Source organism: Agelaius phoeniceus, chromosome 1, assembly GCF_051311805.1.
Source record: "Agelaius phoeniceus isolate bAgePho1 chromosome 1, bAgePho1.hap1, whole genome shotgun sequence".
NCBI lineage: Eukaryota > Metazoa > Chordata > Aves > Passeriformes > Icteridae > Agelaius > Agelaius phoeniceus.
In genome coordinates, this window is record NC_135265.1 from 35,686,716 (window position 1) to 35,702,363 (window position 15,648).

At 37.4% G+C, this 15,648-nt stretch overlaps 1 protein-coding gene across 1 annotated transcript in view; it reads left to right on the plus strand.

Annotated features, from left to right (window-relative positions):
* The window catches only part of CHN2 (chimerin 2), a 159,948-nt gene that overhangs the window by 53,743 nt on the left and 90,557 nt on the right, over positions 1-15,648 (plus strand). The window contains exon 2 of the mRNA XM_054641929.2: positions 13,791-13,829. Within this exon, the coding sequence (XP_054497904.1) occupies positions 13,791-13,829 (39 nt within the window). The remainder of the gene's footprint in view (positions 1-13,790; positions 13,830-15,648) is intronic.

Genomic DNA, 15,648 nt, shown 5'->3' on the forward strand with positions numbered 1-15,648 from the left:
AATATTACACTTCTGCAGAACAGCAGGAGCAGTCAGGGCTCAGCTCTGAAATCCTTGTTGGAACCAGTATAAAAAGGTACTTGTACTTTGAAGGACATTGCAACCTGAAGTTGAAACTGTTTTAAGAGAAATCATAAGAGCTGCAAAGCCTTTCTTCAGAGATGGTATCAAACCATTTTGGCACCTAATCAGTTGTTTCTCTCGTTGTTATAAAAACACTGAAGCATTTTCAAGTGAGTGTTTTGAGAACAGCATTTGTACAAGGCTCTCCTGCTGTATTAGAAGCGCCTGCAATGCATTTCTTGGGGACATGTGATTTGCAGCTAATGATCATGAAGAACCACCTCATGTTAATATTCTTCCACTGCTTTTGTGCATAACCACTGGGTTGCTTGATGGAAACTCACATTTCACGTCTCCTCCTACCCAAGGGTTATGTCATCGTAAATCGCCTGCGGCAGAACCTGGCATTCTCCTGGATTTCACTATCCAATGGCACCAATTGGTGCCTCATGGACCTCATCAGCTATACATGACTGCTCCCAAATCTGGCCTCCTCATGACAATGGGGACTGGGTCTTGGACCCTAATGAGTGAGAAGCTGGGAGGAAATGGGGCTCTTCTAGACAATAAATTAGGTTCAGAAAAGAAGCATTTATCAGTTGAAAATTTTTACCATTTGGGGGTCTCTGGACCACACTTTGCACAGCAGCAGTGTAAGTAAATTTACTGGCATCAGATGAAATGATGCACTGGAATCTAACTGCTGAGCAATAGGCTATAGGCATGTCTTTGAAAATACAATAAAGTCAGCTGCTGTTCTCTGTTGCACCTTAAGCAGGGAAGGATATGCCCAGGGTGAGCTGCAGTTTGCTTTGGAATAATTCACTCTTCAGTAGAGATAGGTTATTATAAAACCTTGATCCAAAATAATTCTTTTATTTATGTGATGTGTCACTTCTATAAAAATGTAACATAAATGTATTGAGGTTGTTTTTCCTTGTGCTCTCAGAAGAAACTAAATCTCCACCATTTTTCTTAACATTTATAAGCAAAGCTCTCTCATGTAGTAATAAATCAGCTTATCCTAAGTTATTTCTAGTATTTATGTGATGCTCTGTGCTACTTAATTTATTTTTTTACTGACATCTTCTTCTGTTTTCTAGTTACCTTTTCATTACATTCAGATGAAACCACTCTTAATAGTTAGGGGAGGATGCTGTGACTGGTACTGATGGCTGACATGGATAGCACTCTTGTTACCCTATTCCTTTTCCATCTCTTTTCCTTTTATCTGCTGGATGCTTGCCACACACTATAATGACAAGCACTTTTAGGTCAGCGACTGCTGTGTTTTATTTTTAAACTGTACTTGTTAGCAGTTGGACGTAACACCAAACCTGATTTTGGGTTCCAAATGCTGCCATAATGGGAATATTTAATGATAATAAAATGCTTTGCTTCCCTTTCATTTAGAGTTCTACCTAATCTGACTAAGCAATCAGCAGTTAGTAGGCAGATCTAAATGAAATATTATTACTCTATAAAGCTGTTTAAATTTGAATGACCTTTTATTTAAGATGCATAAGCATTTTTGCAACATTTGCACTGTTAAGCAAAGTATATGCTATAAAATAAGCATTTATTGCTTGCTTGTAAAAATAAAATACAGTATTGGTAAGTTAGCTGGAAGCTTGTAGATATCCTAAAAAGATGTCAAGGTAAGATAAGCAGTAGAGCTAAGCCAAAATTGTTCTGGAGGTCTTTCTGAATAGATGTCAGTTTTATGTTCTCCTAGCACAATAATGGGCACTCCCAGGAGGTGGGAGTCTCATGGGATAATTATTCTTCTGAGGTTTAGATGGTTTTTCTATGCCTTTTCCACAGATTGGTAAGACTGCCTTATAATTATTCTCCTCTTTCACTAGATTTTTCTAATGTAGAAATTAATAGAATTAAATTTGTATACATGCACTGTACTTACATTACCTAGCCTATTAATGAATTTCAAGCAATATTGAATGCTATCAGATGGCAATAGTAAATGGTCTGGCTAGCTTTTATCTTGCAAATTGGATTTAAGTCTCACTGCCCTTGCCTCTTGAGATGTGTTTCTTTTTAATATTCAGGTCTATTTTCTGCTGTCATAAGCAGGCATATTTACTCTCTCAGATTGGTATACCTTTAACTATCCTTGAAAATAATAAGAACAAGAAATAAAAGTTTAAAATAAACATATATTTTAGAGCTGTTGAATACTTTTATAGTTCTCGATGCACAAAGCTGACACAGTTGCTCACTATCTCCCTTGTGAGCATCAAAAAATGTTGATGAAATTAAGCAAAAACCTGGCAAAACCTCAGCTTCCTTTGGGATGAGTTGTTGGGCAATGCACTGTCTCAGTCATTAGTTACAACTGATGTTGCCAATAAACTCACAGACAACCAGCAACCTTGTCCTCTGGGCTCTCAAGGAAATCTGTATTTTGGGAGGTTTTGCTGCTAGAATGATCTGACAAGCTCTGACAGGCTTTTTGTACGATATAACGAACATTCAGGAAAAGCAGGAAAAACTTTTTCAAAAAAGATACACAGGTATTGGTGTATTTCCAAGATGAAATACCCATCCTAGCTCTGGTGATGTTGGACATGAGTGAATCAGCTCATCTTTTTACCCAGCTTTCATGTCTCCCAGGATGAGAGCAGAGCTGCAAAGCTGCTACTAAGACTTGCAGTTCTTGCTCGGCACCAACCCTTCCCCTTAGCTTAAAAAAATGGCATCATTTTGCTTTGGACATTTGCCAGGTCTTTCCAAAGGAAAGGCTTGAATGTTTTTTGTTCTCCCCTCTGTGCTCCAGAGAACATTAGTCAGTTTTGAGTCTCTGAGCATGTAGACACACGTTTGTCCTTTGGGAGTAATGAAATGCTTGAATGTGAACCTTGCTTGGATGAAGATCAGTACGTTATCAGAAGAACAAAGCTCTCCTTGGTTTCATACTGGGAAGCAAATGATGGAAAGCATCTTTGTTGTGTCCACAGGTATTGATCTGCCAGAGTATTGGTACCTCCATGGGAGCCCTGGGAGCTTGGGCGCAAGGACAAAACAGCTTCTGTAATTCTGCCTTGCATTTGGCCAGGTTTCATCATCAAGGCTGTGGTTATGCTATGGCATTTAAAGAATTCTGACTCATTTGCTGTTTAAAGGGAAGACTGTGCTGGATCATATAGATCAGCTGCTGATTTTGGCCTACTGAAAAAAAATGAGGATATTTGATGTCTAAACTTTACCATTCAGGGTATAAATCACAGTAGAAATGTACTTGCTTAATGGTATTGTATTGAATATTGTTTATTATTTACCTGCTGGAAGCTTACAGCAAATACGTTTGCAAAACTTTTGATGACTATTGCTGCTTTTCCCTGAGCCTTTGCAATGAAATTTATTAAATACTGTTGTGCCAAGATCATAACCTTATTAATAATTAATTGTCCTTACACAGAGTGTTTCAGGGGGGTAAGTTAGAGGGTTTTTTTCAAAATTGTGGCAATTGGGTGTATCTTTAAAAATAACAGGATAGAAGAAGGTATTTTTTTCCTCACTGACTGATTTTATGATCGAAGATATGATGGATGTGCTTTTAGGCACTAGCTTTACCCTCTTCTGAGTCTTTCTGCAAGATAAGTGGAGTAAGAAACAAATTTTATTTGTTCTTTTTACAAGGGTGAAGAACAATTCCAGAAAAGTTACAGAGAAAGATTGTGCTTTCTCCTTCCCTTGTAATTTATTTATGTAAAAATAACCAGGCTATCTCCAGTGACACAGAAGCAAAATCCATTTTAATATAGATATTACTGTTTCCACTCTGTTTGATCTACTTTTAGCATGTAAAGAAATTTCATGTGCTCTAAGACACTTAAATACACTATTCTTGTGCTGTCTGCATCTTTAAAATTTGCAAAGTAGGAAACTGGGGTATTATCCAGGCTGCAGTTGCATCTTCCTTTATACATTGTGGGTGGCTAAATTCTGTTCTCTCATGCAAAGCCACTGGAGACACTCCTACAGTTGTCCTATGAGCACCAGTTTGAAATTTGACCAATTTTAATTTGACAATGAAAATGCTAGAGAGACATGGGGTTGGCCTCATCAGACATGCTGATGGCCAAAGTTTCTCTGGGGAAAATGCTGCCAGCATTGCAGGTTGCAAAGAGAAATTGTCTCACCTATGCCCAGGCATCAGGACATTTTGCACAGACCTGTTGGTTAGTTTGATAAAACTTGTGGAAGACCTAAGTGTATTTTAAATTTTATAGGGTTTCATACAAGTTATTTCGTAAATATATGATACTGTAAGAACTCATTATCAACTATTACAGTGCCAGACTGTAGTAAAAAGTTCTTGGAAGAATTAAAGACTTCCATGAGGCAATTAAAATTCTTCTCAAGTAAGGAAACAATACATAAACCATATTAATCTGAGGGCAAATACTCCATTATAGTATTTTAAATACTGGTAGTAATTATTTTATGGCTAATACTACAGAGAAGAAGGTGTAGCTACATAGATCTTTCTAAGACATAAGTTTCTTGTCAGGGTAAACATACTGTCATGGAGCTGAATTTTAAGAATGTCAACATTTCTCCAGTATTCAGATCCAGAGTAGTAAGAGCAGGAGCAGCTGTAGTGGGAGATCAGTTCAATAGTGGGTGATGATAGAATAGAACCCACCTGTGAAGTGTTTGTACAACTGCACAATATACTTGATGAGAAGGTGAGTGCCTCAGTAATAGCTGGCCTTAATCCAACCCATTTTCTTAGAAAAATTGAAGATTTAGAGACTAATATCACACAAAATAATAATTCAATAGGCCTTGAATGTAGTTGATACACTTACATAAAACTGCCCACCAAAAAATGTGATTAATAGTGTCACATTTTTCTAACAGGGGAGGTATATAGGTACAGTGCTGCTTCTTATCCTAGGAGTCCCATTTATTCCAAGTTTTACCCAGAGCTGTGGGAATGATAAATATGCTTTGCAGGTGGTGGTGTTTTTCCTGTTTTTCATGTTTTAATGTAGAGACGTAAATGCTGCAGCAATACTACAGGACCTGAAAAGCAAGCCAAAGTAAAATCTAATTATTTGCTAAGATTTTATTCTTCTGCAGATCATTATGCCTGCTTTGAATGACAGGATAGTTCTCATCTCTGATTTCCAAGGCTTGAAGGTGTCTTTAGACCACAGAGTTCATTAGGGTCCCTGGGATATGCATAGCTCCTGTGGATTTCCATTTCATTCTGAGTATGCAGTTTCAGTCTTTTCAGTAAGAAATGCTTATATTTTTGTGTCCAGAGAGGGGCAAATGCAGGGCTACATGGGGCAGATGGGGATAATCTCTAAAAGCAAATGAACAGCCACCACAGTCAGCTGCAGCACTAGGACCACTTCACATCCACCACAAGACAAATACTTGTGCCCCTGCTTAGAGGGATGATAAAATGACTCATGTCAAAAATAACAGAGTTACCAAAAGCAATGAGTTGGACTTTGCTAAAGGTTAATAAGTTTTCTGGGAATTTGCTGGCTCTTTTGATAAGCCAGATAAAGGGGTATCATGTCAATGTATGAGTGAATTTCTGGAACTGGGAACGTGCTGGCAATACCTCAGCATAAAAATACTAATTTAAATACTTCATGGTGACCATTTTAATGCCATTTTCCAGCGTTATTGTAGTTATTATAACTTGTAGTTATATTGTAACTTGTAGTTATTTTTGTCATATACCCTTTCCTACCATGCCTGAACTGCTTTGCTGGGTCCAGGGATCACTGGCTGGAAGGTTTTGGGGGGTGAGTTTTAGGATGCAGTAAGTAAATGACTGGAAATGTGTTGCCATATCCTGTACAGTGATAAAATTACTGCATCAGAACTATGCTCAGATATGCCAGCTGATTATCTGGTTTTGATTTTCAGCCAGGAACTAACTGGTCATTATTTAGAAGCTAAAGTATATCTGTGCAAGATAGGAGGTCTGCTAATGTGATGTGATTTAACTTATGTGCTTATTCCTAAAAATATGTGGAATCTCTCAGTCAGGAAGAGCTCTGATAGTCTCATTTTAATGCCTTGATGCCTCTGGTTTATAGGTTAAAAACATGAAAAGGTGAAAATAACTGTGTTAGATTTTAATTACACTGGCTTTGGTGTTGAAACAGAGAATGGTAACAGTGGTTTGGGTGTAATTTTTAGGGACCAGATTAAATTTAATGGCAGCTAATAATGACAACAGATTTTTTTTCAATGAAGGATGCAGATATTTTTGATGATTTTTCATTGTCTGCCTTTCTAGTTATTAGAGACCAATCTTTAATAATCTGTATAAGGAAATTCTTCATTATTGCTCTGGGAAAAAAACCTTTCAGAGCACTTAGATTGTGGAGGTTCTTAAATGCCATCCAAGGGCAATAGATTCAGTGTGATTCAGCATTAGAAAGGACCTACCTGTCTAAGATTAGGTAATATGATTACTCCTCTGCACTCTTAAATCTTGCATATGTCCCAGGAAATATTTAAAGCATTGAGAACATTTTTATCAGCTTACTTAGATCCCTGTCAGCTTCTTGGATTTGCACTCTGGAAGAGATTGTTTAATTCTATTTTTTGGGCCCTAAGAAAGACTAGACTCCTAAAGAGAGTTTGAAAATTAGAACTGTACAGATACCTGTCCCTTTTTCACTTCTCCTATTCCTATTGAGAACTCTGATTATTCTTTCTCAACTTCCAAATTTAAAATTATATTTTCAATGCTTTCAATTATATTTAAATCTATGCAAAATAGAGGCAGATTTTTTAATTAATGGGATATTGCTCCAATCTGATGGTCATAGCTGGCTGAACACCACTCACCAGCCACAGAACATGGCTCCTTATAATTTTGTTATACAAGTTTAGCTGTGGATTTAAAACATTCAAATCTCCTGTGATCTGTTGGAGGACATCCCTAATAACCCAAATACTTCAAACTCATATTTTATTTGATACTCGGTATCTCTTCTAAATTATCAGGTTTATCTATTTGCATGATCTTTCATCTGCATTTTAGTAAAACAGACATGTGCACTAAACAAAAGTAACCAGGGACTGACCACCTGTCTGTGAATGGAAGGATACCATTTTGAAATCTGAAGCAAAAGCAGGAGAGAACACAATTTGGAATGACCCTGGTTCATAGAGCTGGCTAAATGATCTACCTTCAGAGCAGTGCCTTCTAATAGCAAGTTTGTGGTAGGCAAAAGGAAAAGATACAAAATAGCTGTCAATTTATATTGTGGTTATTAATAGCTTACTGTTTCAGTCTAATTGCTGTGTGAGAGAGAACTCCACCCCTTTTGTGAGCATTTTTTGACATTTAAATTACACACTATTGCTGATTTTTAATTTTTTTCTTAGGAGAGAACAGCGCAGTGGGAAGCTCCCATCATCTGAATTAATACACCAATTATGAACTGTGTTGGAAGTAAACAGTTTGATCATTTCTGTACCTTATGCTGAAAGCTAAAGTGCCTCATTAAGACAAGAACTGAAGTCTCATTCCATATTTTAGCTGTCCATGTACTTGTGATGAGAAAGTTCAGTGATAAAGCTGGCAACTGCTCACTCCTCCATGGGCAATTCTTCGTTCTGAATGAAACATTAAACAGAGTTTTTGACATGCTGAAATATTTCAACAGCTCCATTGCTAATTATTTACTGCAAGAGAGTTAATTTTGCTCTTCACAGTAGCAGTGACTTTTCAGGATTTAGGGTGGGGGATTTACTTGACAGTGTGATTATTTGCAACTTTGAAAATGAGAATATTCTTTCTTAGAGTGGTCAGAGGTGCCTTGTAAGGGTAGTTAGATGGAAGTCATCATGATGTCCAAAGTGTATGCCAAATGAGTGCCATCAAACATAGAAAAACGTGCCAATTTAAAGTGGTTTGCAAAATGACTGCAAAGTGACATAGTTGTTTGTGTGTGTATATTAATTGTTGAGAGGGCAAAATAAATTAAACCAACCCTTCACCAGGACAATATTGGCCAGTAGGGGATCAGATAAGAAGAAAATGAACTTCTGTAATTGGTATTTTTTCTAATCACAGAATGAAAACCAAAGAGTGGATCTATGTTTTATGTGTCAGAAAAGAACTAGCACCACATAAAGAAGCCCCCTTACTACTCTTTCACTTTAGTCTCCATGCACCAGTGTATGCCAAGAACCACCCAGCTGGAGAACTTCTTGGCAGAAAAGGACCTGGGGTTCTGTTGGACCCCAAGTTCAAAATGAGCCAGCAATGTCTCCTTCCCTTGAAGGTGGCTGGTGGGACCGTGGGCTGCAATTAGGAGCATCATTGCCAGCAGGTCAAAGGAGAGGTGATTCTCCCCCTCTGCTCGGTGCTGATGAGGCCACAACTGGATGCTGTGTCCAGTGCTGGGCTCCCCAGTGTAGGAGAGCTAAGAAACTGCTGGAGAGATCCTGATAAAGGGCTGTAAAGGCATTGCAAGGCTGGAGAATCTCTCCTATCAGGAAAGGCTGAGTGATCTGGGACTGTTCAATCTGCAGAAGAGAAGGCTCAGGGGAATCTTATCAAAGTGTATAAATATCTGAGGAGAGAGTGCAAAGAGGACAAAGCCAGGTCTTTTCAGTGATGTCCAGTGGCAATGGGCACAAAAATGAAACACAGGAGGCTCTGTCAGAGCATCAGGAAACACTTCTTCACTGTGAGGGTGACCAAATACTGGTACAGGTTGCCCAGTGGGGTTGTGGTTCCTCCATCCTTGGAGATACTCAGGAGCTGTCTGGGCATGGTTATAGGTGGCCATGCTTGAGAAGGGGGTTTGGATCACATCCTCTCCACAGGTACCTTCCAACTCCAATCATTCTGTGGGTCTGTGATGGCCATTGACATAATAGTAAATTGAATAATAAAATTCTATCTGTACTGGGAAAAATATTAAAAAACCCAGGTCCATAAATAGTGCAAACAGTGTTTATGTTTCACAGAAGCTCTTACTCAGCAGTGTTCTATTCTATATATAATTACATATATAAAAATAAGAAAGATGTATTTAATAATATATGCTAACTTAATGTTTTGGAAACAAAGCAATAAATATGAAAGTGTACGTGGTAAACCTGTGAAAAAGGTCTTTAAAGGAAATATACAAAGAGCATTAAAACACTCATAATTATTAGTTCTGGTCCTAAAATAACAATAGAAGATTAAAAAAATTAGTGACTAGACTTGTTCATCCGGTGAATCATTTATCTGCACACTGCCAGTAAACCAGTGGCTTCCAGATTGGCTTTTCCTCACACACAAGTGTCTTTCCTTGCACATGCAGGTCATAGTCTTAAAATTAGTTGTTACTGGAAAGGAAGTCCAAAATTCAGACAATGGTGGCAGAGAATCCAGGCTGAGGCAGTTCTTCCAAGGTGAACTGCAAAATATTTTTTTATAATCCTTTCATAAGGACAAAGGCAAAAAAAGAAAATCTTTACTCTTTTTCATAGAGACTATAAGAAATCAGCAAATAATGACAGTTCCCCTTTGGGAGCTGTCCTGCTGCTAGTCTGCTTAACTCTTTTCTGTCATGGGAATCACTAATACTTTTTAGCATATCTAGAACTGGGCATGACATATAGCTACAGTATGGATATTTGTTACTGTTTTCCTTATGCTTAAAAATGCCACTTATAAGTCATAAATATTTGATTATTGTGGTGTAATTTGTGGGCTTTCCTGTAAAACAGAGTTTATGCTTTTCAGTGCATTACCAGTCATGAGAGTCAGAAGAATCACTTTGAACTTAGTTTCTCATTAGATCTGCTTCAGCCAAATCAGCCACGATGCTGGTAGCACAAACCCACATGTGTTGGCATTACATCATCATTTTCACAAAGTACAAGGAAGTAGTAAAAAGCAATTCTGTCATTCCTGTGTCTTTCACAACTACATCCAGAAAGGCAATACTTTGGTACAGGGCCAGGCGCAGAGAAGAGCAAGGGTTGAAGTCCATGGATGACTTTACTTACTATATACTTCGTGTAAGGTCATTTCTCAGGAATTGCTTAAGAATGGCTCTGAGTAATGTGTTAACCCTTTACTGCCCACTGTTGACAGTAATACATATTCCGTCTTCATGTTTCATTAAATAAAGAATCTTACGTAGTTTTACTTTTTATCTGTCTATTTCCCAACTTTTCAGTCCTCCCTTTAAAGTAGTCTTTCTACACTTACTCAGCTTTAAGTGTTCCATCAGCTTTAGGAAAGTATTTTTCCTAAGATCCTTTTCATCCTCTCTGCTCTGTGAAGAATAAAGCAAATAAAGTGAATAAATAACCTTTTTGTTCCTTACTCCCATTTTCCAGTTCCAAGTACCATTTTTCGTTTGACAATTTTTTCCAATACATTTTTTGTCAATTTTGCATTATGAGAAACCTTCTCATAGCTGCAATATTCCTCAGGAGTCAGCATTCTTCATTCCTTTTGTTCTTCAGTTTAGCATACAACTGACTTCTAGTACTTTTTTAGGTTTAATAAATATTCACTCTCTTAGCTAGTATGTTTCAAAGCTTTTAGCTAACAGTATTGCCTGTAATATTATTTATGGAAGTCTCTCGTGCTTTTTTTGCCAGTTCTAGTCTTTGCAGTAACTGCTCCAAGGTTTTCTGGTTTTGCCAAGGTCATTTATGATACAGTTTTGAGAAGACTTAAAAGAATTTTAAAAATACCTTAACTGGACATTCTGTAATTCTTTTACAGTGAGTCTTTCTTATGCTGACTTGCATAAAAGTATGTCACAGATGACATTGGGATATTTTGTTGGGTTTTTCAGAGCTGTTACTCATCTTGTCTCCTTTGACAACTTCTTTCAGCCTTCGCTGGCACATTTTCTGAATCTAGACAAGAAGTCACTGTAGAAAATATGAACCTTTCAAGAAAAGAGCAATAGGAAAGACCCTGTCTTATCACCTGAGAGTACCTCAGTGAACCTTTTCCCCACGTTGCCAGTCACAGTTTTGGTAGTCATTACAATCAAAGTTCATATGAGGGATATCAATTCATGAGACATCAATGCAGGGCATCCATCATTTGTGCCAAGTCTGATTGATTGATTGATTGGTTGATTGACTGATTGATTGATTTTTGCTAAGTGGCTCGAAACTGAGGTCTGTTGGCCTTGCTGAGACCATTACCATGTGCAGAACTGTAAGCACAATCTGTGTGTAAAGGTGTCCTGTAGTAACTGAGCCAACCACCCAAACTTTTATTGTTAATTTCTGTGAGCCAGAACTGCTGTTTAAAGCCTCATGATGGAGAGTGGAGCACAATTTAATGAGCAAAGCTGCTGTGTAATACAGAGGAATAACAAAATACAGAAGAACGGAAATTTCAAAAAGGGCAAATAGAAGTTATCAAATCTGCTCAGGCAGGATTTGCCTCTTTTGACCTCTAACTTAAGAATGGTTGAAGTTCAGTCTAATCTAGTCAACCAGGATGGGAGTCCTAAGACTTTACCATACAAGGATGAGGGTTGTTTAAACAGGGGCTCAGCAGCTTCCTGCCACAAAGGAATAAAGATATTTCTATCTGGGTTCCATTAGACCTCTCCCTGATCCTCAACCATGACCCTTGTCTCCAAGTTGTATTTAAACAAATTATTCTTTATTTCCCTACAAATAGGTGCCATCAAATAGCCTGGCAATAAACTCCATTAGTACTATCACTATGGCATTTTGTTTCCTGTGATTCAGGGACATGCTTTCAGCAGAAGGGATCACAGAGGATGTGGCAGTACCTCACCCGTAATGGTGAATGAGGCACTGGTGACACGTGGGTTTCCTCCAAGTGTGCTGTCTTTTAGAATTATTTTAGCTATTGAGGAATGGTTCTGTCCACGCTTTCTGGGGCTGACAGATTCTTAACTGTGACAAATCAAGTGCAATCATTGGGAGTTTTGTAGTATGATTTATGTCTTGGATGATTCTCCATTTTGGCTGCAGTGTTTTCTCTCTATCAGTCTGTCTCCAGCTAATGAAGCACTTTATGGCCACTTGTACATCAGCTTTCACTGCTGAATTTACTGTGCACTTTTTAATTAATTTGAAAGACTAATGCAACAACTGATACTCATTGGTTTTTCATTGTTTCTCTCGCTATTACTTCCTTATCTGAAGTCACCAGTACAGATAATAAGATATTTGCATTATCTCAGTGTTTCTTCGGTTGAAAAAATATAGTATGTGAAGAAGGAAATTCAGAAATTCTCTTGCAGTAGCACAGAAGTATTGACAGAAGAATTTAATATACAATATTACAGTGTTGTGATAAACTATATGTGAAGCAGTAGATGTATGGGGGGAAAAAACAGAGTGACATAATACTATTAGAATTTGAGAAGAGAAAAAATTATTTCTTTTATGAATAAATTTCATTCATCTCATGAATAGCCTCATACAATTTAAAATAAGTTTTCTGCATAATGAACTTGCAAGTTAATTACTCTTGGATTGCCACAGCACAGTATAACTCTGTTAGTCTGGGAGTCTTTTGAACTTTGCCTAAGTTGAAAGGTGGATTCAGTTGAAACTGAAACTGAATGGGTTTCCCAATCAATATATCTATAAATTGTTGCAGGGTGCTATTCCAGGCAGTAACTGTGATTGTTGCTAGATTTATCCTCTTCTAAAACAATAGAGTTAAAAGTGGCAGATGGTAGTTAGTGATTAAAATTCCTAGTAAACAGACTTTTGCAGGGTTATATTTAAAGTAGTTGTGTATATGTAAATAGACAAGGAGCATGAGCTATGCAACTATAATTGAATTATATTAGCATAACTTAAGTAGAAGTTTAGTAAATAACAAGTACCTTAATTAAACTGCACAGTTTTGGTAAGTTAATGACATACCCATTGTAAATGACTTTAAAGTTTTTGGCAGCATGGCAGTTCAGAGTCAAACTAGTACCCAGTACCCCACCCTTTATCACTGGTGTTGCTCCTTCTGCTCCAGCTTGGCTCCTGCTGGGATTTCTGTAGGTTACAGCAATTGGCTTTCTTGCAGAGAGCTGGAAACCTCCCCGTGGAGTGGTCACTAAGAAAAAATACCAACTCTTTGTGCCACTTTAGTCAGTAACGATAGAATAACGTAACCTATTTGATGGCAGGTTTTGCAGTCTTTCCTTTTTCTAGCTTTTTCATATTGTTTTTGTTGATTCATCTTCTGGAAAATATGCCAATTACATATGGGTTCAAGAAGTGCAGTTGGCTTTCATTGAAACTGTCAGGTCTGTGCATCCGTGTCCAACCTGAGCTGTGCATCTTTTTAGCCCCAGCGTGGGTTATTCATTGATGCTCATTTTCAAATCTTACTAGTGGGGTTAGAAACCACATTGAAAACCAGTAGTGATTTGTCTGTTTATCATGCCAGGTAAAGCAAATAAATAATGTCGTTACCAGCCCAGTTAATTATTTTAAAAATACTGGTGATTAGTAAAAATCGGTCAAAAATTAATTTCTTCCACAGTTGAATAATTTGGGAAAAGCACATTGGATCCACAAGTGGTTGAAATTTTTATTCTTCTCTCACATAGCAAACTGTACTGTAAATAGGCTATCATCTCTCTTGGGAAAGAAATGTGAATTTTGCTGACAAGAAGAGGTCTCTCAGCAGAAAAATGCAGGCTGACAGTTTGACCCAGTGGCCAAATGACTGATTTCTTTCTCCCTTTTTGCTTCTATTTTAGATGCTGAAGAATACCAGCCTCCAATATGGAAATCATACTGTGAGTATATTTGAATTATTTGAAATTATTTATGAATTATTTGAATTTGAATAATCTTAGTGCCTTACCAAAGTGTCAGTCATTGTTAGGTATTTTCTCCTTTTTTGTTTGAAAGAAAGACATAAATTTATTAGATGCTTGTTCAAATTACTGTATGGGACAGCAGCAAAACCTGAACTTTTATAGATTTCAATGGAACAAGGGCAGCAGGATTATGTGTGCCAGATTCCCTCCATTGCCTTAAAAGTGTGCAGCTCCTGGGTTTCATGGTTTCTCTGCTGAGATTTTCAGGAAGGATTTCAGAGGTAGAGGTTAATGCTTTGTATGTTTACTAAAGGTCAGGCTTGAGAATACTTGTCTTTTTATATGGGTCACCAAATCACTTTAAGATAATATTTTTGATCCTTAGCAATAGAAGCTGATTTTTGAAGTGGTGGTTTAGAAGCTGGAGACAGCATTATCAGCTCTTTGAACCTTCCTGTCTGCCTTTAGAAAAATCATTTACATAGAGTGCAGTGCAGAAGTGCATATTTTATGCTCTTTTGCTTTGTTCCAAATGTATTTTCTAATAGAGCTGCACAGATCTAAGACAAAATATTGGCTTTTAAATCCCTTATTAAGGACAGCCTTTAAATTTGATCTTTTATTTTAAACCCTTCCTGGAACTTTAATAAGAGTGTAGCTTCGGGTATAGAGAGCTGTTTTATTCTTTTTGTTTTCAGATACAGAGCTTTCCTAAGCAAAAGTTCTCTCTTTTATTGTGGCAAATTCAGTACAGTGCCATTACCAAAGTGCAACTACAAAAACACAATGATCACAGTAGCTTCATGCAGGTACATGTGTAATTTTGAAGACTAGAATAAACTTGTTGACTTCACTTATATGCACATTAAACTGTCTTGCTGACTTCAAAGACATCACCTCTGTGTTACCTGAGAATGACATTCTGCCCCAGAATGGACTGGGATTTTTTTCAACCAAAATTTGAATATGCCATTAAATTACAGAACTTGCTTCTCAGAACGCTGTTTTCTAGACACTTTGTTGTTGTTGTTGTAATGTTTTGAACATGTAAGAGAAGCCTCCTAAAAAGACAGCAAGAGTGTTGGACCATTCCAGCATTCTTTGCCGAGTATTTGAAAGGAAGGAGACAGTTGAGTGATTTTTTTAAAAAGAGCTCACTCAAAATCAATGAAAAAGCTGCCATTGACTCTGAGAAGACCAGCATTTCAAATGACAGATGCTTCCTTTTCAGCAGTAAGTTTTCATTAAAAAGTCAGGAAATAAGAACCTACCTTTACTTACCTCTTCTTGGTTGCCCCAGTTGTGCAGCAGACAGATCACGGCATGCAGTGAAAAAGTTTGGTTACTTCTATCTGATAGCTTACATGTAATCCAAGGAAACATTCTTTTAAATGGAAAAAATAAACCAAATGCAACCAGAATGGATGAATAGTCTATGAATATAAAATTTCCTATTCCACTATATGTAGGATGCCAGTATTGTGGTGATGACAAAATCATGGCCTCAGTGTCTAAACTCCATGCATGAGTGACCTTGGAAAAAGTTGCACAGCTCCAAAAGGCAGAAAATAGTTTAAGCTTAGAAAGATTTACTCCTGAGACTGCTTAGCCACAGATACACATTTTTCTTTGCAATGATAGTTGATGTATGCTTCTTTACTCAGCAAGAAGAATTCTGATCTGGTAAATTAATTATAGAGATTATGTCCAGCAATAGTTTGTCTATGATTCAACCTGCTGTCCTATCTCATGACAGTTTTAACTTATATATTTATTTCATGCTTAACACTTTGAG